This window comes from Delphinus delphis, chromosome 20 (genome assembly GCF_949987515.2).
Source record: "Delphinus delphis chromosome 20, mDelDel1.2, whole genome shotgun sequence".
Classification (NCBI taxonomy): Eukaryota; Metazoa; Chordata; class Mammalia; order Artiodactyla; family Delphinidae; genus Delphinus; species Delphinus delphis.
In genome coordinates this window covers 29,875,673-29,900,681 of record NC_082702.1, presented here as the reverse complement: position 1 = coordinate 29,900,681, position 25,009 = coordinate 29,875,673, and the positions used below count along the sequence as shown (strand labels likewise).

Genomic DNA, 25,009 nt, shown 5'->3' with positions numbered 1-25,009 from the left:
TGGGAAGAAAAGATTGGCAGTGACCTTAGAGAGAATCTAGTTTCTCTATCTCACTTCATAGATTAGGAAATTAAGGCCTAGGGGTCTGGTTCCTTTTGGTTGCCAGTTAAGAGAAGATGGGAAATGGGCAAGAGTTTGGAAGACTAGGTTGGAGAAAAATTACAGAGGAGCTTGAATGCCAGGCTGGGGAATCTGGGTTTGAATAAGCATGTATGCCTAAGGGCATACTTAACTATGTGCACTTAACTATGTGCCAGGCCCAAGCACCATCTCATTTAACCTTCACAGTATAATTACTATCATTCCCATTTTACAGATGAGAAAACTGAGGCTTAGTGAGTTTAAGAAACTTGCCAAGTTCACACGGCTGGTAAATGGCAGAGCAGGTCCTCAGACCTAGGCCTTTCAGACCCCAAAGTTTGTGTTCTTGACCACCAGTTCCTACTGCAAGAGAAAAACGGAGCAATGGATTTTCAAAAGATGTTCCATTACCTAGACAAATTTTTAACTTCTCTAACTCATTTCCTCCCAGAGCCCTGTTTTGTTTTATTGACTTGAAGATTAGGTTTCCACATTTCTTGAGAAGTCTCTCTCCACCCCTTTTTAAACACAGCTGTCTTTGAGGGTGGAGAGGAGGAGTATTTTAAACAGGAGTTGTTTAACTAATTGCCAATTATCTCTGAATAGGGTATGGTTTCCAACAGCTGTAAGGGATTTTGGTCTCCATCCATTGCCTACTGTTGCTGGTACTTGGAGTGTGTTGAGATATTCTTGGCCTCTTGCTTCAAAGGGACAAAACCAGTGCCTCACCCCTCCTCCATTCATGCAAACAGTCTCAGCCCTGCTTTTCACTGACTGGCTGGCTCAGGAGGGCACTAGCTGTTTCTGACTGTAAGAAGATCAGTAAAGACTTTCTATCTGTCTGTCTCTGAGTGTAAGTGGCCTGGTACTTGTGAGGGCAGAATTCTCCCCCAGGACTTGGCACCTTTACTATCATTTCCCAGGGCTTTTTAACATCTCCCTTGTGTATGGAGGTTTCTTGTTGAAATAGGAGACCTGCTTTGCCTCCTCCATCCTGAACCTAGCTGAAAGCTCAAAAGAAATTAATATGAGACGTCAGAAGACCCCAGTGCAGATGGGTGATGTTAATTGTCCCTTCTGGCTCTGTCTGCTGGATTCTTGGGAACCGGCCGAGGGGCAAATTTTGGAAATGTTAATCTCCTTATACTTAAGATATCACACTGCCTTTGATGTTCCCAAACATGTTCACTCCTATCTTGGTTAAGGGTGTGTGGCTCAGACAGGCCAAATGCTTGTTTTGTCTTCTGTCTTCCTCCAGGAGGGCTCAATTGATAATATGCTCACCTCCAGTTGAAATATGAACAAGTCCCTCTTCAAAGCCAAGGTGGTATTGGGGGTGGGGGGTGGGGAGGAAAGATGCAGTGACACTCAGGGCCCCTCCACCTCTATACCCAGAAACCAAACTTAACTGGAGTCATTTTCTCACCCACGGCCCTTTGCATTCAAGTGGGTTGAATTCAAGTGGATGGCCCTGTCCGTTGCAAACCCCTCCGCTACTATAGAAAGGGGAAAAAAGGAAAGATTTTTTAAAATCTATTTAATATATATGTATGGTTAAGGTAACACTGATTGCTGTAACAAAAAAAACCAAAAACGTATGATGGCTCAAATACAATGGAAGTATATTTATACCTAATGTCAAGTCCAAAATGGACGCTCCTAACGGGAGGTGGCTTTCCTCCAAATGATGATTCAGGTACCCAGATTCATTGTCTTGTGGTCCTTTCATCTTCAACAATTGTTTCCAAGTTTGCTGTGTTCATCTACAAGGAGCTGTGGAAGAAGGAAGAGAGGGTGGGGAAGGCACACCCATTTCTTAACTGCTGGTGTCTGAAAATGGTACACATCAGAATGAGTCACGTGACCTCACCTAGAAGGGAAGCTGGGAAATGTAGTTCTGGCTCGTGGCTGCTTCCCACTAACACCCTGTATTACAGAAGTGGGAGCATGACTCTTTGGTGGACAATTCATTTCTCTGCCATATACTTGAGCTGTGAGGAGACAACTGTGACACCAGAGGAAGAGAAGCAGTTAGAAGCTATGGTTTGGGTTTCAAAGTCTGGCCATGTCCTTTTGGGTAGGTCACTTTCCCTTTCTGAGTCTCAGTTTCCTAATCTGGAAAATGGAGACAGTGCAGAATGGGAAGAGATAATAAGGATGACCGAGTTATATTCTATCAAACATCCTACCCGTGGCTGCACACTAAGCTTGGATGTTAGAGTATTTTAGGGAAAATGTGATGCAGTTGACGATTTATATGGATTTCAACTTTCCCTGAAAAAGAAAATAAAAAAGCAAAGGACTAGCAACACTGGGTCTGCATTCCTGGATGGTGAATCAGCCAGTGCTGAATGTAGAAAAGGTAGCATTGTGAAGTCCCCTACAGTTGAAACCACTCCCATATAGACTTTTGCCCATTTATATGGCTTTTCTTGCCATGTCAGCAGGGAAATTTGAGGATCCTGAGCTATACAAGTGTCATACCTGCTCATAACGGTGATCACACTCAAGCCTCAGGAATGTTTTACTTCTTTTCTGATTTCAAAGAACTTAGTCAGGGCTTCCCTGGTGGCACAGTGGTTGAGAGTCCACCTGCCGACGCAGGGAACACGGGTTCGTGCCCCGGTCCGGGAAGATCCCTCATGCCGCGGAGTGGCTAGGCCCGTGAGCCATGGCTGCTGAGCCTGTGCATCCGGAGCCTGTGCTCCGCAACGGGAGAGGCCACAACAGTGAGAGGCCCACGTACCGCAAAAAAAAAAAAAAAAAGATTTAGTCATTGCCAAACTTCCACCCCAGCGGCAGAATCTTGTACATTAGCTTTATTAACTGATAAACTCTAGAAATTCCATATTAACAATGAAGGCCAATGTATGTAATTTTTAACTGTCAATTTTTTTTTCAATCTTGGCAGAGTATTGTTACGGCTACCATAGCACAAACTTCAGGACCTTGTTAATTTTCCTGAGAAAATGGGCATTCTTGGAGAAGGTTCCATTCCAGAACTCAGAGCCCTGTGAGTCCAGTAATTTGCTTAGGAAGTTACCTCCTGCCGAGGCCAGTGCTGGAGAGGTCGACTGACTGACAGCTGTAATTGATGGACACTGGCGATGATGCCAGGGGCACAGCGTTGTGGGGCAGGCTGGTGATCTCCTGCCAATGTCCACTTGAATATCACTGGGAAGGCAGGAGATGACCAATCATCGATGCCTTTTAATAGTCTGTTGACAGAAGGTAAGATAAGAAATAGAGTTATGTAAGAAAGACTGCCGGGCAGAGCAGAGCAGCAACGGGAGAGGGAGGGAAAAGGAGAGGAAGAAAGAGAAGGAGGACGAATTCGAAGAGGATTCTACGTATATTATTTAGGATAGGCTAAGTTATGCTGTTATAACAAATGACCCCAAATCTCAACGGCTTAAAACAACAAAGGTTTATTTCTTGCTCACAGTGCGTATCCATCGAGGGTCAGCAGGGGTCTCTGTTCCATACTGTCCTCAGTCTGGGACCCAGGCTGATAGAGCCACCACCATCTGGAACAGCATTATGGGAAGGAAAGAGAGAGAGTGGTGAATCGCGCACGACTTGTAAAGAGCCCACCCGGAAGTGACGCCTATCACTTCTACTCCCATTTCATTGACAAAGGAAGGCATATGCCCTGCCTCGCTCAGGATCAGTGGAGAAGTACAATTCTCCCACATGCCCAGAATGAGAAAAACTGGAAAGCTTGTGAATAGCCTTAATATCTACCTCTCAGAGGATCCAAGATTCTAGATCTGGAAAGAATCTGCACTAGTTGGAACCATTTGGGTTGCAAATATAGAAAATGAAACTCAAACTACTTTAAACGAAGGACATTTATTGACTCACAAAACTAAAAATTCAGTGGTAGGTCTGTCTGTCTTCAGGCAAAACTTAATCCAAGGGATCAAATTCTCTAAGATCTGGTCTCTTTCCATCTCTCAGCTCTGTTCCCTTCCATGTAGGCTTTGTTCTCAGGTCTTCATAGTCCCAGAGTTCAAGTTCGATGGGAAAAGAGAGCCTGTACCTCTCTTCAATTTTAATAAAAATCTGAGGCCTCAATCTCTCTGGACCACATTGAGTCATGTGCATATTTCTGAACCAGTCACTGAACCCAAAAGGATGGAATGTCAGGCAGCCCTAAACCATACGTCTAGCCCTAGAATCAAAATTGAATTAACTTCATCAAAAGCATTTAGACCGGGCTTCCCTGGTGGCACAGTAGTTGGGAGTCCTCCTGCCAATGCAGGGAACACGGGTTTGAGCCCTGGTCTGCGAAGATCCCACATGCCGCAGAGCAACTCAGCCCGTGCGCCACAACTACTGAGCCTGCACTCTAGAGCCTGTGAGCCACAACTACTGAAGCCCGCGCACCTAGAGCCCGTGCTCCGCGACAAGAGGAGCCACTGCAATGAGAAGCCCGCGCACCGCAATGAAAAGCAGCCCCCGCTCGACGCAACTAGAGCAAGCCCGCGCACAGCAACGAAGACCCAACACTGCCAAAAATAAATAAATAAAATAAAAATTTTAAAAAGCTTTTAGACACAGGGGAGGGGAGAGATGGTTCCCAAGGGAAATTCAGAATGCTGGACTAGAATAAGTATCCAAAAATATACACAAATAAAATAACACATATCCACTATAGGATGTAGAGATGCTCTGACCCAGTGGCTTTCCAAGTATTGTTTTGTGGATGGGAAGAGTAGGACGGAGTTCCTGCACTCTCCAATCTCCCTTTCAATTAGAGCAATTGTGCTTTGTTATACATTATACATTACATTATTACATTCCACGTAAGATTTTTTTGGAATTAAAAAAGGGGGATCCTCTGCTTTTTAAAAAAACAGGGGGATTAAGCAACGCTGCTGTTTGATCCCACCTGCTCGTTTTACAAAAGTAGAGATTGAGATTCAGAAAGATTAGTAGATTTCTCTTCACGTCTCATTGGCCAGAATTAGTCACATGGCCTCCTACCTGTAAGGGAGGCTGGGAAAGTGAGCATCTGGCAAGGAGAATGGAATGATCACAACTGGCCTAGAGATAAACGGTCCATCCCCTAGGGCTGGGCACATTGCCACCCCACACAAAGGTGGGGTTCCTTTAGGAAAAGAGAAGGAAGGAAATGGCTCTCAAGGAGCTGTCAGCTGTGGTGGTATGAGTCTGATCTCATTGAAAGTTCCTTAAGGCTAGGACTGGGCCTTGTGCCTCTGTTTATTCCTCCACTGGTCTATGAAATGTGCCTGCAATGATCTCCTTTAATCCTCACAGCAATCCTATGAGGCAGTGAATCACACACTGACTGTTAAAACTGTCCAGCTAGAATGGACTTTTATTATTATGATTGTGCCCAATTTTACAGAAAGAGAAACCGAACTTCAGAGATGAATTAATTACCCAAGGTCACACAACTAGTAAATGTTGCTTGTTCGTTACTTGACACCTTTAGCACTGAAGGAGGAGGGAACTTTACCCACAGATCTTTAACCATGTAGGGGTTGACTGTAGAAAGGTGGGGGGCAGACAGTGAGAACTGGGGCATGACAGAGGGAACAACAGCATGTGCAAAGGCCCAGAGGCAAAATAGTGTATATGAATGGCAAACAGGTTTGCCATTTGCAGGTTTAGAACCTAATGTTTAAAGGAACATTATACTCAGGAGTTCAAGTCTTGTATGAGGGCAATAGCGAGCCAATAGATATTTCAGGCAGAAGAATTATATCATCACATATGCAGTCTATCTTCAGTGGGGAAAATCAACTTCAGGAAACAGGACTAGAGCTGGAAGGCCATTGAGGAGGTGAGAGATGACAGTGGCCTGCATTACAAAGTTGGTGATGGTAACGAAGTGTAGATTCAGGGGAAAAAAATCAAGGACATTAAATCCACCAAGTCTGAATCCAGATTTCATAACCAGAGGTGACGACCTGGAGAAAATGGAAAAAGCCAAGACTGAGTCCCAGGTTTCTAGATGGTGGTGCCATTGGCTAAGCTGGGGTAGGTGGGAGGTGAGTGTGGAGGGCAGGAACCCAGGCAGCCTGGCTCCCAAGGCTGCACCCCTTGTCACAATTCAGTCTGAATCCCTGACACTTAACACGCAGTAGGAAGATGTGAGGACTCAGGACCGGGCCAGGGGTATTAAGGGAAACCTGATGGAAGTGAGGAAACCTCCGTCATTGGGTGTGGGTACAAGTCCTCACACAGCCAGTTCCTCACCCTGCAAAGAACACCGGGCGCAAGTGAGTGCCCCTTGCCAGGAGCAGGTAGTGAGCCCCTCCCTCATCCTGCCTCAGAGCCACCATCTTTGCCCCTCCCCTGCACCCATCTGGGCCCTCAGATTCATCTTAGACTCACTGCGGTCTATTCTGGGCACCCCAGACTACGCCTTAGGGTGCCCAAGATAGATTCTATAGAATCTGGTATGTACTTGATTCGTTTCTCCACCTGTAGCCTCAGAGAATCATCTGGGTGCTCTCACACCTGTTACCCTGAAGCTCAGACTCTGTGCCTGGTACAGTACTGAGGGAAGGAGTACCAAAATTAATGATTTTGACACTTGTTAAATTCATCCTAAAACTTGTGTGGAAGAATAAATGCCCCCAAATAGCCAAGTCAAAGAGTTCTGAACAAGAAAAGCAAAAAGTAAGGACTGCTCTGTCGTATTGTAAGACACATTGCAAAGTCATAGTCAGATAAACAGTATGGGGTTCCAGACAAAGAGCCTGGGAGAGTGCAGAACCAGATCTGTGTGTTTCTGGAAATGTACATGCAAAGATGAAGGGCCAGGTCGAAGCTCACAGAAGCATGTACTTTTTGGAATCACCTTGTTTCCAATCCTGTACATGGATGCTAATATGTGAACAAAGAACATACTGGCTTTGCAGGTGGTCCTGGAACGAATGACTTCTAAAGCACTCCACAGACAGGCTCACCCTCTAACCAAAAACCGGGACACAGATAGCATCATCATTACTTCAATCTGGTGGAACTGAGGCTCTGAGAGGTTAAGCCACTTGCCCAAGGTCACACAGCTGGCATGTGACAGAGATGGGAGGCAAACCCAGCTTTCCCTGACCCTAGAGCCCGTGCGCTCTGCTGTCTCTCCCTCAGCAGCAGCCCCATGTGGAGAGGAAGCGGTGTGAGCTGGAGCCATTGTGAAAGCCCTAGTAGCTGCTAGAAGCACTTGAACTCAATCTCTGAAGGGCAAGTGGATTTAGACAGGTGACTGGGATGGTGGCTCTGAGGCAGGGGACCCAGCCTGGGGAAGAGGGCTTGGAAAGTGACTGTTGAGCCAGTGTGACCAGAGCACAAGATACCCAGGAAGGGTCTAGGGAGACGGGGTCACCTGGGAGAATGGGGTCAGACTGATGAAGAGCTTCAGATGACCTAGAGAGGAATCCGTTGGAGTATAGTTTTGATTTTGTCACTCTCCCGCTCTACAACCTTCTGTAGCTCCTTTGGCTACTGTCTCCTGGCTAGTAAGCTAAGAGTATGTAGATGGAAAGATGGGGGAGAGCCTGGAGACAGAGAAACCAGTTAGGAGGCTGATGTCACAGTCCAAGAGGAAGGGGCCAAGGGCCTGGAGGGGATGGGAGAGAGGAAGAGCAGGCACTTTGGGACAGGGTTTTGTGAGATGCACGCCAACCCCTCCCCCTCCCCCTGCCCCTGGCCCTCATCACATTGAGGATCACTGCTTCTCTGTAGCATCAGATAACATTCCAAGGTCAGCAAATGGCAGGTACCTTATTCTACTCACAGTAGAATTGAGCTGTGAATAGCCAGAGAAACAACTGCTGCCTAAAACTGCAAAGAACAGCCAGCAACTCCCTCCTGGCTCCATCTAGGCACAGAAGATGAGAGTCAGACATTCCTAGGTTCATATGTCACTTTGACGCTTACTCAGGCAAGTAAACCTTTCAGCACCTCAATTTCTTCACCTGTAAAACGGAGATAGTGATAGTACGTACTCCATAGGTTTGATGAGGCATTACTGAGCTCATGTACATACAATCTTCAGTAGAATAACTGGTATGCACTAAGAGTTCAGTAAGGTAGCTATTATTATCAGTAACAAAATCATTGTTTAGGTAATATGTTAACTGTTAACTGTACTATGCGATTGTTATGCAGCTTTTAGCAAAGGAATTGGTGTTGGAGTTCTCAAACGTCACTTATTTTATCACCAAGGTGGCGACATGGGCCTTATGACTAAGAAATGTCAGAAGATGAAGCAAATTCCATTCAATTCAATTCAGGAAGTTGTGAATCGTCAGTCCTCATTATAAACTGTTAGAGAGATAGATGGACAGATAGTAAATCATGAAAGCTAACCATATTTCCCTATTTGAAGTACTGATTGCTATTTAAAAGAAAAGGAAAGAAAAGCCTATTATATCTCCCTCCAAAAGCCCTTGCTTCTGTGACGGAAGTCCATCGTTTCACCTCTAAGAGTTTTCATTATTCAGCAGTTTTGAGAATGAGTGATTGATGTAATTAAAGTTATTGGTAAAGAAAGACTCAGTTACCACGGAACAGATGAGTCAGCAGAAAGTTTAAGTAATGAAATAATGTTCCAAGGAGTGATTCTTAAAATAAGATTTTTTTTCCACTCTAGACATCTTAACCATTGCTGATCAGCAAAAAGATGTGAAGTAGTTAAGAAATGGAGAAAACACGCTACACAATTTTAGAAATTCTCAGATGAAATCATTTGCAATCATATGAAACCATATTTATTGAGTAATAATGGTAAACACTCACATTTCTTGAGAGTCCACCATGTGCTTCGGTGCACTTTGCATCCATTATCTCATTTAATCCTCACCCTGTGAGGTAGGTACTGTATTATCCCTGTTTTATGGATGCTGAATTTCAGAGAGGTTAAGGAACTTTCCCAGGGTTGCACAGCTGGCAGAGGGCACAGATAGGAACAGAATCCAAGAAGTCTGGCACCCAATAGAGTCTACCTTTTCCATCACCACAGGTGCTGGGTCTCTCTGTTTAGATTTCTTAGTCATCTAATCTGGTTCATTAATATACCCAAGATAGTAGAGGGCAGTCAGGATTTGAATCCACATCTGTCTGACCCCAGAGCTGTTTCAAAATTCATTTCTATGGGAAAAATCCAAGTACACTGGCTTGGAATCCATTTCTTTGTTTTCATTTCCATCAACATGTATTGAACACCCAGGACGCTCCAGGCTTTGGGCTCTACTTTGGTGCTACAAAGATGGCTGGGGCAGGGAGACCTTCAGGAGGTATGTGATGGTCAGTATGACAGACGATGAAGTTCAGACCAGTGCAGTAGGCGGGGGAGACGGTTGAACAAGATCCCTCAGAAGGATCTATGGGACTTGGGGAGTGGATGCATATGAAGCATTGGGGAAAGGAAACTGTTGGCATGTTTCTGAAGTCCTTCCACTGGGTCACTGGATGAAGGAAGGCAAGAGAAGCCAATCTGGGGTTGGGGTGAGGCTAGGAATGGGAAGGAGGTGACTATAGCTTGGGACATTTTTTTTCATCTGTCATTTTATCTGGCTTTATTCTTTTATATATATATATATATTTCTTTTTATTATTTTTAGTTTTTATTGAAGTATAGTTGATATACAATATTATATAAGTTACAGGTGTACAATATAGTGATTCAAAAATTTTAAAGGTTATTCTCTACTTATAGTTATTATAAAATATTGGCTATATTCCCTGTGTTGTACAATATATCCTTGTAGTTTTTTTTTTTTTTTTTTTTTTTGTGGTACGCGGGCCTCTCACTGCTGTGGCCTCTACCATTGCGGAGCACAGGCTCCGGACGCGCAGGCTCAACAGCCATGGCTCACAGGCCCAGCCGCTCCGCGGCATGTGGGATCCTCCCGGACATGGGCACGAACCCGCGTCCCCTGCATCGGCAGGCGGCCTCTCAACCACTGCACCACCAGGGAAGCCCCTTGTAGCTTATTTTATACCTAATAGTTTGTACCTCTTAATCCCCTACCCCTATTTTGCCCTTCCCCCATCTGCTCCCCACTGGTAACCACCAGTTTGTTCTCTGTATCTGTGAGTCTGCGTCTTTTTTGTTATATTCACTACTTTGTTGTATTTTTTAGATTCCACATATAAGTGGTATCAGACAGTATTTGTCTTTCTCTGTCTGACTTATTTCACTTAGCATAATACCCCCCAAGTCCATTCATGTTGTCACAAATGGCAAAATTTCATTTTTTTAACAGCTGAGTAGTATTCCACTGTGTGTATATATATATATATATATATATATATATATATATATATATATACCACATAGAAATTAAGGAAACAATCCCATTTACCATCATGTCAAAAAGAATAAAATACCTAGGGATAAACCTAGTTTGGGACATTTTGAATTTAAGTTGCTTGTGGTCCTTCCGGCTGGAGATAGACTTCAGGTAGTGGATAGGTGGCCTGGAGAAGAGGTGAGAGTGCTGGCTGGACGTAGGCCAGGTGTGCTGCAACACCACTGAGGGGCATGGCAGGCCTTCCAGGGCAGGTGAGGGAGGGCCTACCCAATAAACAAGCTATGCTAAAGGTCCCCACCCAGGGAGAAGAGAAAAGAGAGGAGAAAGGGGCAAGGGGTATGTGTGTGTGTGTTTGTGTGTGTGTGTGTGTGTGTGTGTGTGTGTGTGTGTATAGGGGTGTTAACTTTGAGTGATATTACAGCTGGGAACCTAACAACACCCTACTTGTTACCACTAAACAAAGTTCCCATGTGTCTCTGTGGCCAGCTTCAGAAAGGAGGGGAGAGGGATGGGAACCTCCCACTTGTAAGTATCTGGAAAAAGGGGCACTGATAGGGCAGGAACCTCTCAAAGGGAGATGCATCCACCTCCTCAAGCCCACCCCACCCCTTCTCCAAATTTTGCTCAGAGCTGGAGGCTCCAACCCTCTCTTCTTCCCCTGCAGAAGAAATGGAGAAGGACCAGAGCCCTTTGTGGCGTCAAAGAGCATACTGGGTTGTGGGTCTTGGCCTCTTACCCCCAAAGAGTGACCCACAGATAGGAAAAAAGAGATTCAGGCCTTGCAGAACCAGTGGAATGGAAGGAACAAAAGTTCACAAGGTTTGTACGAATTCTCCCATCTCGGTCCTGCCTCCCCAGAAGCTCACCCAGAGATGAGGATTACAGTGCAAGGAATTCATTAAGAAAAAGGCGTAGGGGGAGCAGGGTGGGGATAGGGGGCAGCCACCCCTGGCTGTTCTGTCACCAACAAGCTGTGTGATCTGGAGCAAACTGCTTTACCTCTCAGGGCCTCAATTTCCATATCTGTAAAATAAGCAGTTACTATTTTTTAAAGTGTGGGAAGCACATCTCTGGGGGGACACAGGATGACTTTAGGTGTGGGTGAAAAGATGCTCACGTGACCTACATAATCATGGGCGAAGCAGAAGGGATGGGGTTGCAGTAACATCTAGAACAACCAGAGACCCTGAGAGACGCCAGTTGCCTTCAAAGCCCAGGAGGCCAAGAACTTCACTTAATTAACTGGCTTCTTAATAATTGTCTTCCACTGATGGCGAGTGATACTCGTTTTTCAGTGACTGTAGTGGTACAAACATTCCTTTCAATATAAGTAAATGGTAACAAAATTCAAAGGAAATTATTCTGTAAATAGTAGTTTCAATAATCGTAGGCTATGACAAGAACTGGGAGGGCAGGGCTCAAATGAGTAAGTTTTGGGGAACACGGAGCAAGGACCCTTTCCTTGCAATTTCGAGTCCCACAGAGCCTTCTCAGACATTCCTCAGACATTTTCTAGGACCTGTCAGGCACTTACCAGATTAAAAGAAAAAAATTAAAAAGAAAAAAGAAAGTAAGAAAGAAAAAAATGTCTGGAGAGAGGGGAAAAAAAACTCCACCAACCAAAATAAACCAGGCCAAGGATTTTTCTACCACATTCTTCATGAGCACAAAGAGGTGGTGTTTATTCCAAAAACACCCTTTTCTCCAAGTTGCCACTCATCCACTCTTTTATGTGATCCAGGAAAATCAGTCCTCAACTACCCATGAACATCTCTGCATGTATGAGTATTTAGAAAAAGAGCCACCTATTACAAATAGTAGGCAAATGAAATCAACCAACCAACCAACCAACAAACAAACAAAAAACCTTGTGGCTTGGACCTTAAAAAAAAAAGTCTCAGCAATGACAACTGTGTGGTAAGTCTGATGTCAAACTCTGTTAGCTGGGAAGGTGTCTGGGATGTTCTGGAACTGTGAGGGTATTTGGAATCTAGGGCTAACAGATGTCTCACTCTGCTTGAAAGACATTGAGATGCTACTCCTAAGGGCCTGTGGGTTCCCTTGGGGACAAAGCCACTGATAGATTTTACAGAAAAAATCCCCAAGCAGACGACCATATATATGACACAAGGAGTCAAGAAAAGGATTGAGGTGGGGAAAAAAAAGCAAAAAACAGTCAAGGTGAGGCACTGAAAAAAGAAAAAAAGAAAGAAATACAAAATACATGCATGAAAGACCTATGATTGGAGTCCTTGTCCCCAATTCAAATCTGTTTGCTGGGAGCTGCTCTGTAAAATGATGGGCAAAGGAACATTCGTTTTTGCTGCATTATGCGAGATCGTTGTGGGCAGGCAGGCAGTCACTTCCAACAGGAGAAATGAGCAAATCTTTTCAGATGGTCATCTGTACTTCACACACACAGTCCTGAGGGGGCAGCCTGTCCTCCAGCAGCTTTGGAGGAGGGCTAAGATATTTCCCGGCCCTGCCTAAAAATATCTCCCTTGACAGCTTGTCACAGTGTCTGAGACTCCACCACTCTAAATTCATTCCTCTCTGTTAAGGCATTTTGTTTCCAGGAGTTCTCCGTTAAAACACAGATATCCGTGAGATCTTAGCTTCGCTGAGACAGAAGGAGAGCACAGCCTAGGAGTTAGGAGACCCGGGTTTCTGATTCGGTGCTGCCTATAAACTCACTGTGTGAGCTTGGGCAAGTCTTTCATTTCCTGAACCTCAGTTTCTCCACTGATAAAAAAAAAAGAAAAAGAAAAAGGGAAAGGAATAAAAGGCAGAAATAAAAGGGGAGATGGGGTTAGAAAGGTCTGAGATCTCTGGTCTCAGGCGGCAGGATCTGTTCACTTCAGGGTTTGGCCTGGCCACTGGATGACCAGCATGTCCACGAGAGCAACTCCTTTGGGCCAAAGGGCTTGGGGATCAGGTCAATGAGTATCTTACTTCCCCCTTCTCCAGAAAAAAAAAAAAAAAAAAAAAAAAATCCCTGCTCCTCCCTTACCACTGGACATCTCAGCAAATGGCAACCCCATGCCTCTGGGTTTTCAGGCTCAAATTCTTGGAGGCATCTAGAACTCCACTCCTCTTATTCCCAACATCTAATCCATCAACAAAGCCTGTTGACACTACCTTCAGCCCAGACCTGATTGCTTCTCCTCACTTCCCCGGCTACCATGCTGGACCAAGACCGCATTCCATTACCCCCCCCCCCAAATTCTCCATCACCCTCTTAACTGGTCCCTGCCTCTACTCTTGTCCTCCCAGAGTCTCAGCTCCTCATATAGGGGGATGCCTTTAAAACATAAATTTGATCCTGTCTCTCCCTTCAAAACCCTCCCTGCCTTCCTCTCCCTCTCTCTCTCCCTCTCTCTCTGTCACATCATAAAATCCACAGATCTCACCAGGACCCATGAGGCCCCATATAACCTGAACCTGGCTTTGCCTTGATCTAATCCCCTCCCATAAAAGTCTTCTTGGCGTTGCTCAAACCTGCTCCCACCTCAGGATCTTTGCACCTGCTATGCCTTCTTCCCAGAACTCTCTCCCCTGAGATACCTGCCTGGCTTATTCCCTAACTTCTTTCAGGTCTCTGCTCAAATGCCCCCTCCTAGGGGATGCTTCCCAGACCGTCCTCACTCCAAGAGCACACTCCCATCCATGTCCTTACCCTACTTAATTTTTTTCCTAACACTCATCACCTGGAGATTGTGATAAGCCATTATCCCACTTATTTGTTTGCTTTCTGCCCACCCCTCTAAAATGTAAGCTCCAGGAGGGCAGGGACTTTGCTCTGTTCTTTGCTCTATCATCAGCACCTAGAACAAGGAATCTGGCATATTATAGATGCTCAATTATGTATGTGGCAGGAAGGGAAAAAATAGTCTAAGTGGAGCTGCACTAACATGGAGGCCAACCAAGCCTCTTACTGGAGAGGTCAATGCCAAGGGCTTCCCTGTGCTCTGCTTCAGCAGGGCAGGATGTCCCAGGGAGGCAAAGGTAGAGCCAGGTGTTGGGAGATCTGGGTGGGGCAGTGTGCGGGGTACAAGGTAGGCAGGGGAGGTAAAGACTCCAAGCTGAGTTTATAAGTTTGTGGGCTGCAGGGTTTTGATTGAGGCTAGAGGAAGTGGCTAAAAGGACTTGGGGACACATTCCAAAAGACAGGAGCCTGCAGAAAAAGGGTGGGTTATACATAAATGAGAGGAGGTCTGAACTGTCCTGTGAACTAACTTGAACTTCAATTCTGCCCCCATGCAGGGGATCCCAAGGCAGGTCCGGTCAGCTCCCCAAAGCTCAGCTGTGATCAGAGCTGCCTTCCCGGGCTCCCCAGTGTCCCCCTCCAATCAAGCCCCAGAGAGTGATGTATAGCCAGAGGAGGCAGGGAAAGGGAAGAGTGCTAAAGAACAACAGCCATTCTGGCAGGATTCTCCCCAAGTCAGAACCCAAAGCCTCGGTCTCCCACCCTCTCCCCTTTCCCCCAGGCCTTGGCTAGCATCTGCAGCGAAGTGAAGTGCTAAGAGAGCATGACCCTAATAACTGTATTGAAGGATGACTATCTGCCACCCACTAGAATCCTCACAAAACAGGGGTGGAGGCTTCCCTGGTGGCGCAGTGGTTGAGAGTCCGCCTGCCGAAGCAGAGGACATGGGTTCATGCCCCGGTCTGGGAAGATCCCACATGCCGCGGAGCGGCTGGGCTCGTGAGCCGTGGTCGCTGAGCCTGTGTGTCCGGAGCCTGTGCTCCGCAACGGGAGAGGCCACAACAGTGAGAGGCCCACGTACAGCAAAAAAAAAAAAAAAAAAGAAAAGAAAAGAAAACAGGGGTGGTACAGGCCCATTCTACAGAGGAGGCCATTGAAGTTCAGAGAGCTTATTTGATCTGCCCAAGGACCCACAGCTTAGTAAATTGCAGAGGGAGGTAGGATTGAGCCACCAAGGCCCGAGGACCCAACCAGTACACTGTAACGCTTCTGGACAACAGCCTACATCTCCATCTTCACACTGCCTGGGGTGCCCTGGTCACACTCAAGGCCTGGCTTCTAGGACGCTGGAGAGGTGCTGTCCACCTCTGGGCCTGCAGCCACTGGAGTCCTGGCCTCCCCCCACCTCCACCCCCGCCTGAGCCGCTGGCCCGCAGGGGGCGATGGCGGCATGGCTGGAACCTGAGCCCCAAATCTGAGGCTGGTCAGCAGAAAGCGGCTAAGGTCAAGGAAAGCCCCCAGGGCCAGGGCTGGGTGCAAGAGAAAACCGTTGCAGGCGCTGAACCCCCGGAGGCCGAACCCCAGCTGTGCTGAGCGCCGCTGCCAGCCCGCCCCGTGTGGACCCGAGCTCTCCAGCCGTTGTTTGATGAGCAGCGGCCAATAAATTCATTAATCATCATTTTATGCCTCATCAAACCCCCTCCAAGCCCCTCCATGGGAGTTACACAAATTAGCCCCTGAAAAGACAGTAATTTCAGTTTAGCGAGGTAAGTGCTTTCTGATGGGCTCCGCGCACAGAGCTCTCCTGACAAGCCAATTCATCAGCGAGTTGGGGATGGGACGCGGCCGGCCCGCCCTGACCAGCCGGGCCTCACCAGTCCCAGCCCTGCCCAGCCTAGCCTCTGGGGTCTACCTGGCAAGGGTCTCCGCCTAGGGCGCCCCCTTTCCCAGGCTCCTTTGCACCCATCCTCCGCAGTCTGTCTCAGCTGGCCTCTTGCCTTCACCCACCCAGACCTCCTCCACCCTCCTAAACGGAAGAAAAACTTTGCCGGAAAAACCAAGGCCCAAACTTGGGGAACGAATTTGTCGAGGATGGCGGAGACCGACGCACTGGTGCTGAAGTTCTGAACTCCCGCCCAGTGGAGCTGGGAGTCAGGTAGTCCTTTCTCCTCCTACAGTCTGGATGTCCGGGTTCTGCGACCCTTTGAAACTATTGAAGGATTGTGTGCATTGCGGGCATACATTGGGGGAGGGGAGGTTATCCACGCCAGTCCTGAAAGAAATCCCAGAATCCAAAAGAGGGCCAACTGGGAACAGAGAAGGGTGGTCCTTCCATCTAAGGGGCGACTCCATGGGACCCTGGTGGCCGGGGGTCGGGGTGGAGGTGGGGGACGCCCCTGGCCTTTTCCACGTCCCTCCCGTCTTTCTTTCGGAAACCCCCGCCTGGGGTGAAAGACGACGCCTGGGGAGGGGAGCAAGAAAGGATTTTCTATCGAATCGGCCCTGCCAGTAGGACTCCTGTATGGAGAGTTGGGTAAAAACCGCAGAACACTGTGGCGAGAGGTTGAGTATTTGCAAGCGCGAAGCCGAAGCCGCGCCTTCTCACTTTCCGGTCCCTTTGCACAGAAAGTCCCAAGGGGATCCTACCCGGCGGGCAGGGCGCATACAGAGGGGGTGGACAAGGAGCCGCCGCCCAAGCCATGCCGACCGACCAGCGCTCGAGCGCCCAGCGACGCGCCTCTCCTTCATTAGCTTCCCCTCCACGCGGCGCTGCATGCCTCAGAAAATAAGTTAGCAAACGGGGAGCCGTTTATCTCTTTTATCTTGGGGCCTGATCCAATTAAATAAGTGCACATTTACATTTGCATCCATCAGGCGAGAGCGCTGAGAGCCCGGGGTTTGCTCGGAGCAAATAAAAGCAGATTTCACTGAGAAAAGTGGCGTCTGGGAGCGCCAGGCTCGTCCGGGCGCCGGAAACGAGCGCGGCCGGGAGGGCGGCCTTGGGGACCCAGGGTTGGGGCCTGCGGCCGACGGGAGGCCGGAGATCCCCAACGGCCCGGAGGGGCCGGCCGGCGCTGGGTGTGCAGCCAGAGCTGCAGCCCGGTCCCCGAGGCGATCGTGTTAGGCCACAACCTGGGTCCCACCTCGTGCCTGGGACCCAAGTCGCATTTAGCGCGAAAACGAAAAGGAGATTAGCTCTGGCCTGGTTCAAAAGGGAGACCCGTGGGGTGGGTGTAGGACCAGTTCCACAGCTTTGGCCACTTTCGGGGGAGAGCAGGAGGCAAGATTCCGGTCGGGCCGATTTTCCTCCTATTCGGGGGCCGAGTGGCAAAGAAGGCGAAAGTCAGGTAGAGGGCGCGCCCCCCGCTGTCCCCAACATCCTTGCACCGGGGGAAACCAGCTGAGACTTCCCGTTAGCGCTTCTGGATGGGTAGAGGGGGACGTCCAGGTGAGCACCTCCTCCTTTGCCACGCCGAGCTCATTAAAGGTGCTTTCGAAATAGGGTTTGAAGAATTCGAGGGTAGTTTTGTTTTGTTTTTCCTTTTCCTAAAGATGTCCAACCTACAGGCCAAAAGATAGAAACGATCTTTGGGGGCGCGGCTGCGTCGTAGACCCCCAACATGCCAAACCGCAAATTAAAACTGTGCGGGGCCCAGAGGCCGGGAGTGGAAAGACCAGCAGAAACGGAATACCTGCACCTGAAGCGGAGCGGGCGCACCGGCACTGCCTGGGCTGCGCACCGCCGCGCGCCCCCCCCCCCCCCGCAGGCTGCTCCAGCAGCCCGCATATTTCTCAACTGCCTGCCGCCAGGTTTTAAAGGCTGTGCCCAAGCCGCGGCAGGAATCTGTAGGGTTAATACTCTTCCAGTCGAAGGCCGTGCTTTCCGAATCCCCAATGTTAACTGGGTCCTGGGTCCCAGGCCGAAGCGAGTGGGATGGCGGAGCAATTTACTTTTGACCCTGTTGGGGTCCAGAGCTAAGGCCCCGCTGAGGGTGGAGGGCATAGCTGGGTGTCGCCTAACTCCTCCTCTTTGCGAGCCGCGTGGCGCCCGGGGACCAGTAGGCGGCGCCCTTCCTAAACTGCATCCGCCTCCGGCTCCCTCTTGGGAGCGCAATCACATTCCTTTCACTTTGGGCGCTTTGCAGGGCGCTGTTCTGTGCCTCCGCCCCAGCTGGCAGCTTGTTAGGCGGGACAGGTGGGCTGGTAGGAACAGCCAGTTCTGAAACCGCTCGCACGACCACCGCAGCCCAGCCCCCAACCTTCCAGGCTCCAAGAGCTGTGCACATCTCAGGGAACGAGAGGCCCTGAGGGGTTTGCAAACCAGGAGGCCTCGATAAAGACCCCTCACCCAGGCCGGGGAACAGCAGTTCGGGCCCTGGCACCCCGGTCCGAAGAGCGGGAAGGAGAAAGGGCCCCTTCTGCAGCCTCACCTCAATGCCCGAGTATGCACCCTCGGGGATTGACTGGGCTGTTGGTTCCTCACCCCAAATCCCAGAAGCTGATTCGTCCCTGCACAGGGGGGCAAGGGAAGAAACCCAGCCGGGCCCTGGTTTGGCGCTGCCTCGTGGGGCTGACTGCAGGGACCCCACTCAGTGGTCCCGCGGCCTCTGTTGCCAGGGGTTCAGCGACTCCTAGTCCCCTTAGTGCCAAGCTAGGCTCTGCTTGGGGGCTGCAACCAGTGCAGCCAAGCGCAGGTGACAAACGCCCGCGATACCCCAGCACCGAGGTGTATTAGGCACTGCTTCGCATAACTTCCGCGCCCCCGTCCAAGTCTGCGAACAAACCCCTGGCACACGCCGAAAGGTTTCCTCCAGCCCCCCTTGCAAGGAGCATCGCCTTCGACACGGCCCAAGATGCGGCCAGGCTGAGGCTCGGAGGCTCGAGGAGGGACTTGGGACCTTACAGACACGCATCTACTTCTGGGATTAAACGCGGGAGACATTTCCTAGCTGCACATACCTCGACCCGCCCAGCAGGCCGCCCCCAAACTGAGAAGTCTCTAGACAACAGAAAAACCACTGGCCAACGAAACCCAGCTCTGCAAAGGAGAAAACCCTAAACTTAATTTGGGGCTTGTACTTAGGACGAAGTACGCAAAGAAAACCCTCGACCCTGCAGAGGCCAAGGGCAGGAGGGATGCGGACAGGGGGCAGCGATGTGGGCACCAGCCTTCCAGACTCTGGCGGTTTCGCTGCGCAGCCAGGAGGCGTCTCGCACAGCCCCTCGTTGGGGAGAAACGCCACGGGCTCCCCGGTACGCGGTTCCCGTTCCCAGGCAGCCCCCGCGGGCATTCGGCTCCCAGCCCGGAGCCTCGGCAATCAGACCCGGGAGGCCCGCGCCGCGCCATTTGCATATTCCCGGGAACACAAGGAAGCCTACAATTTTCTTTTTAAAATCGTTGGGCAGGGTTTAGGGCCAGTGCTTCCAAATCCCGCAGAGTTGATGTCGTCCTTAAACTCTCTCTTAAGAGAAGGCGACTGGCCTATTCTTCTGACTTTTTTAGAAGAGAAGGTGACTCCTGGGGCTGCATATTCAACAGGGGGGAAAAAGCTGATTGTGAACCGGGCTGTCGGGGGGTGGATGGAGGGGGCTGGGGCGCGGGGGGTAGGGCAAGTCATCTCTGGAATTCAATTGTTTAAAAAAATCATTTATAATTAAAGGGACAAAATAAAATACGATCGTCTCATGCATATTTAATCATTCACACTTCCAGCTTTGAAACCATTTTCCCTGCGTGAATTTTCTCACTAATTTAAACACTGAAGTCGACTGCTGTTCAAGAAAACATCTGGACAATGCTGCTTTCAAACTTGTTTAAATTCGAATAACTAAAGGAGCCCCGTTGCAGGTTAAAAAAAAAAAAGTAGCAAAAGTGAAAACTCCAGTGAAAATTTGGGCTGTGTTTAAAATAACAGGGTTAAAGTGGTCTTGAGTAGAAGTGCAAATATGTGAGTTTTGATTTAGCCTAATTAAACCGATGTTATGTGCAAACACATTCTCTCTACGCTCAGGCTTGGGTTTAATAGAGCAAATTAATTCCCCTCGCTGGGGTATGTTTTTGCTGTAAAGCCTCCCGTCCCCCGACCAGTGAAAATTTCCCACGAAATTCCACAAGTCCGCGGTTCCCCATCTCCCGCGCAAAATGGAGAGGCGAACACCGACCGTGCTGGCGGGCCTCGGGCGCAGGGCGGTATCTCTTCCTCATGTGGGATTGAGACGTAACCTGCCTTTTCGTTTTGCGATGAAAGATGCGGGATTAAACGGAGAAAATAAAACCTCAAAAATACTTTTGTGGCTACTCGGACTCTTGAATCCGTGATGGGAAGAGTGCTAAAGTGACAAGCCTGATCAAGTCCACAACGGCCTCATTATCTAGGCAAACGTCCTCGAACTTTTGAATGCCGCTTGTCCAAAAAGGGGCCCTTGGGGGTGGGGCGGGGGGGGCTCTTCTGGTTCGTTCGGGGCTCCCCTTGCTTCCCCCAAGCGCTTATGGCACTCCCTCCCCCACTTCCGCCCACTCTCTCTCCAATCTCCGACTCTGCAAAGTGCAGGCTTGTAATTCAGGACAAGTGTGACACCTACCTGTGAAAGGGAGGAACCGTCCCCTCGCTGGTCCCGCGGCCCAGCCCCGCGGCTGCGCGGGGAATCTACCCGGCCGCCTACCACCCGCACGGTCGCGGATGGAACATTTACTAATCTAATCAAATCCAGCGAAGAGATCAATGCCCAATTTTGAAGGGGTAGAGAAGACAGTGACTTGGGAAAGCCTTCTCCTTGTCATCCCCTAACGCTTCCCGCCCGCATTAGCCCAGAGCACCTTTGAAAGAGTAATAAGGGCTAAATCCGGCATAAAATCGAACTCATTAGCAAAGTTCACCAGCTGATTGCTTTGCATAAAACACGACACTGATTGGAAGTAATTAGGTTAAGCAATGGAGCTCGGGTGGTGCGTGTCTCTAGCTGCCTTTGCCATCTCTTCTCCCTTCTGGGCACACACTTGGGTCTCTCTCCTCCCTCCTTCAGGGTCCAATCTCCCCACAGCAGCCCGCATCAGTGATCCAAATCTGCATTCCGGGCAGGGCCAGGTTCCCCGGGGCTCGAAGCCTAATTACAGTTTCCCGCTGGCACACTAGGTTCGGTGGAACCTTTCATTCCGCACTTCGAAAAAAAGTTGCAGTTTGCACCTTTTGTCCAGGGCGATGGACAGTTTACTGTGGCTTCTAAAAAGTAATGAGTGGCTCTGATTATGTTAAAATCTCTTTTAATTAAATATTTTGCATTTTACAAAGGCGGCTGCAGTTACTTTTACTTTTTAAATCTAAGAGTATAACCTGTTCCCTTTCTGTAATAATACTTCAGCTCATACCCAGAAAAATCAATAGGTGTAAAAAATTAAATTAAACTTGTATTTTTAAACTATGAAACAGTTCTGGGGGAAACACAAATGTATATAGTTATATTACAAAAAAACATTAAATGCCTGTACAGGTGTCTTAATTTCATAATTTACTTCAAAGATATTGAGTTATCAATTTAAATACAAAAATGCTACATTAAATATACAGAATAAGATTTAATACAAATCCTTTTTTAAATTTTTCTTTTCAGTTGGTTAAGACATTTTTGTTTGTGTGTGGAGATGTTTACATTTTTATGTCATCCATCTCCAGGAACTATAAACTTTTTAGTAGGAGGGGTAGTTTTGTTTTTCTCTCATGTTGATGGAAAAATAACTGCCAAGGCCATTTTTTTTTAATAAATTAGGAAAGTCCAGGACCGACGCAGCCCGCGTTAAATGTCGGACATACCTTTCTTCAATTCATAGGGAGAGTCTTTGCACAGGTCTAGCTGGGACTGGCTCCGCAACATTTTCGGGTCTTTAGCCAAAGCGTCCGCTCGGTTCAACACGGTCTGGTTTAATCCATTGAAATGCGAGCTCGGACCCGTTGTAGGGCCTGGCCCGGGCCCCGGGTGGCCGTGAAGGTGTCCGAAGGAGCCATAGTTCGTGTAGCCAGGATAGAAGGGCGCCGTGTAGTAGAGAGGCCGGGACAGCACTGTCCCGCCTGGAAAGGGACACTGAGCCGAGGGCGAGCGCGATGGCGCCGGTGCTGGTGACGCGCGGCTGCCTCCTAGGGCTTGCCCGGCTACGGGCCCGGGGCACGGTGGGCACGGAGAGCCCTCGCTCCCGCCGCCCCCGTCCTTGACCTTGTCCGAGGATGTGGCGATCTCCGCCAGAGACCACAGTTTGGGCTTGGCGAGCACCGCCTGAGGCGGTGGCGGTGGCGGCGAGTGTATGACCGAGGGCCCTCCGGGACCGGGGGGCAGCTCTCCCGCGGCTGGGTGTGGGCCCGGAGCCGGCGCGCCCGAGGAGTAGTGAGGGGCCGGGTCTTCGGCCAGCCGAGCTGCCGCAGGCCCGGCCGGGGAGGGCCCGCCGGCGCGGGGGGGCCCGGGCAGCGCGTCGAGGCGGCCCTCGGATGGCGGCTCTTTAAAATCCGAGTCGCTGAGGCTACCCTCGGTCTCTTTGCCGGCGGGGGTGGGCGGCCCCTGCAGCCGTTCAAAGCCTGAAGCCGCCTTCTGCTCTGCTCCTCCTGCGGGCGAAACCCAGGCGGTCAGAGGCGCGGAGGCCGCGCGGCGGGGCCCAGGTCCCCGCCCGCAAAGGCAAAGACCCCTGCCCTCAACCTCCAGGCCCTGTGCGCCCCCTCTCTAGTCCCCCTTTTGCTTAACGCACCCTTTCCCGCGTCCACCAACCTGCATCGGGGCCCTCGGGGTCGCCCTTGTCCTCGGGCTTCTGGGGCTCATCCTCGTCGTTCTTCTCCAGATCAATGTTCTCCTCCTCCTCCTCGTCCTCGCTGCGGTTCCGCGGCGTCCACGTCATCTTGTTCTCCTTCTTGAGGCGCCGGCGCGCATTAGCGAACCAGGTGGACACCTGGGTGAGGGTCATCTTGGTGATGATGGCCAGCATGATCTTCTCGCCCTTGGTGGGGTAGGGGTTCTTGCGGTGCTCGTTGAGCCAGGCCTTCAGTGTAGCAGTGGCATCTCGCGTGGCGTTCTTCCGGTACGCGGGGTCCCCGTAGGGGTACGAGCCCAGGGGTGCTGCGTACGGGTGGTACCCCAAGGAGCCTGCCATGCCGGGTGTATGGTCGTAGGGAGAGCCCTGCAGGGAAGGGGCAGAGAGAAAGTGAGAGTGGGCCGTGGTCCCCAGTGCCACCTGGGCGACTGAAAGACACTTTCCCTGCGCCCAGGGGTCTTCGGGCTGCGAGGCCCGCACTCAGGCTTTCCCTGGGGTAGGGCTGGAGAGCTCAGACCCTGGGGCAACGCCTCCTCCTCCTCATAAGGAAGCGGGGGCGCCAACTCCTGAGTCCTTGGGGGCGCTTGGAGCCGTCCTGGCTTCCCTGGCCCCTGGGAGGCCCAGGAACGTCCTCCCTCCATGCGCAGATCCGGCCACGGCGGCCGGGCCCTCTACCCAGAGAGAGGCCTGGGCAGCGGCGGCGACTCTGCGCTCCGCAACCGAGTGGTTGCGCGTTGGGAGCAAGGGTGGTGAGCAAAGGAAATCAAGGACTTTTTTTCCCCACAGAGAAAGGCAAACGAAAAGCTAAGCCTTGCCTCGGCACTCCCACCCCTCCAAAAGTGTTACCCCAAACCGAAGCCAAGGCGCTTTTCCAGAAAGTGCACCCGGCCGAAAAATCCCGGATGCACCGCAGCTCGCCCGACTTTTCAGAAATTTAATACCTCCAAATCGGATTGCAAAGATAGGATTACGGATTTGCAACATTTTGGAGGACTAATTAAAGGCGAGGCCAAACACATTTACACAGACTTAGCACGCTTCTGTTCAGATTTCGGGTCTATTTCTTTTGAACTACTTTCTCCAAATGGCAAAACCAAAAAAAAAAAAAAGAAAGAAAGAAAGAAAGTAAAATGTGCAGGGCGGCCTGGAGCTCACGTTTGCTGCTCTTTAATCGCAGCGACCTCTCCCCAAAAAACCCTTTCGCCAACTCAGCGATCCGAGCAAGACGCGGCTCTTCTCTCCGAGCAACTCCTGAACCCGAGGCCCGGGCGAAGCCGAGGGAGACAATCGCCCAAGGTTGCAGGGTCCGCGAGGCTTGGCAGGGGCGGCCCGCGGTGGAGCCGAGGCCCGTGTCCCCCGCAGCCCCCGATCGCCCCAAGCTGCCGCAGCTGCCCTTGCCCGCCCCGGCTCCAGCTCACTCACCACGTACGAAGAGAAGGCGGCGGCTGCCGCCGCCGCGGGGTCGGCGCCGTACTGGAGGTGCGAGTTGTAGCCCGGCGAGGGCGCCGTGAAGGCGGTGGAGCCGGCGTAGGGCGAGAACGCGGAGCCCGACGACGAGCGCCCGAGCTCATCCGTGCGGGGCCCCGAGATGACGCTGGTGCTGTACGCCGGGCACGAGTAGAGCGCCAGCGAGGCGGACGGCTGGTACAAGTAGCCCTGCGGGTAGGACATGGCCACGCACGGGCATGGGGCGCTCCGCGCCGCGGCCGCCAACGAGCCGGGCGGCGCCCTGCGAGGGCGTGCGGGCGGGCACCTGGTCTCCGGCTGCCCCGGGCCGCCGCTCCTCGGGCCCCGGCTCCCGGGCTCCGGCCCGCGGCGCCTCCTCGCTGACTTCCCGCGCGCCTCCGGCTGCGGCCGCCGAGCCCGCTCCTCTGCGCGCCTCGCTCGCCCCGGCAGGGTTTTCCCCCCCTCCCTTGCTGCTTTCTCTTTTTCCCCCTCGCTCTTTGCACTGGGGGGCTCTGCTTTTGGCTTCGCAAAGGTCCTGCCAAGATGCTAAGTTGGAAATTGAGGATTCTGACGCCTTGTGCGCGCCTGAAGCTCCTCCTTCGCGGGGTGTAGTCGGTGGGAGGACTGGCAGGAGCCTCTGGGCGGCCGCAGCCAACCCGGCCGCCAGGCGCGCCTCGCCCTCTCCCTCTTCCTCCCCGG

General features: G+C 50.6%; 1 protein-coding gene across 2 annotated transcripts; it reads right to left on the bottom strand.

Moving 5' to 3' along the window:
- Positions 1–3,493: 3,493 nt before the first annotated feature.
- On the bottom strand, positions 3,494–24,925 carry IRX5 (iroquois homeobox 5). 2 transcript variants are annotated; one of them, XM_060000991.1, is made up of 4 exons: positions 24,287–24,925; positions 22,825–23,230; positions 21,885–22,664; positions 3,494–3,608 (listed from the first exon to the last, which is right to left on the bottom strand). In XM_060000991.1, the coding sequence occupies exons 1-4, from the start codon at positions 24,533–24,535 to the stop codon at positions 3,544–3,546; spliced, it is 1,500 nt and encodes a 499-aa protein (XP_059856974.1). In that variant the 5' UTR covers positions 24,536–24,925; the 3' UTR covers positions 3,494–3,543. The 2 variants fall into 2 exon arrangements, with proteins under 2 accessions (XP_059856974.1, XP_059856975.1); XM_060000992.1 differs by lacking the exon at positions 3,494–3,608 and having other exon boundaries at positions 21,340–22,664.
- Positions 24,926–25,009: the final 84 nt, after the last annotated feature.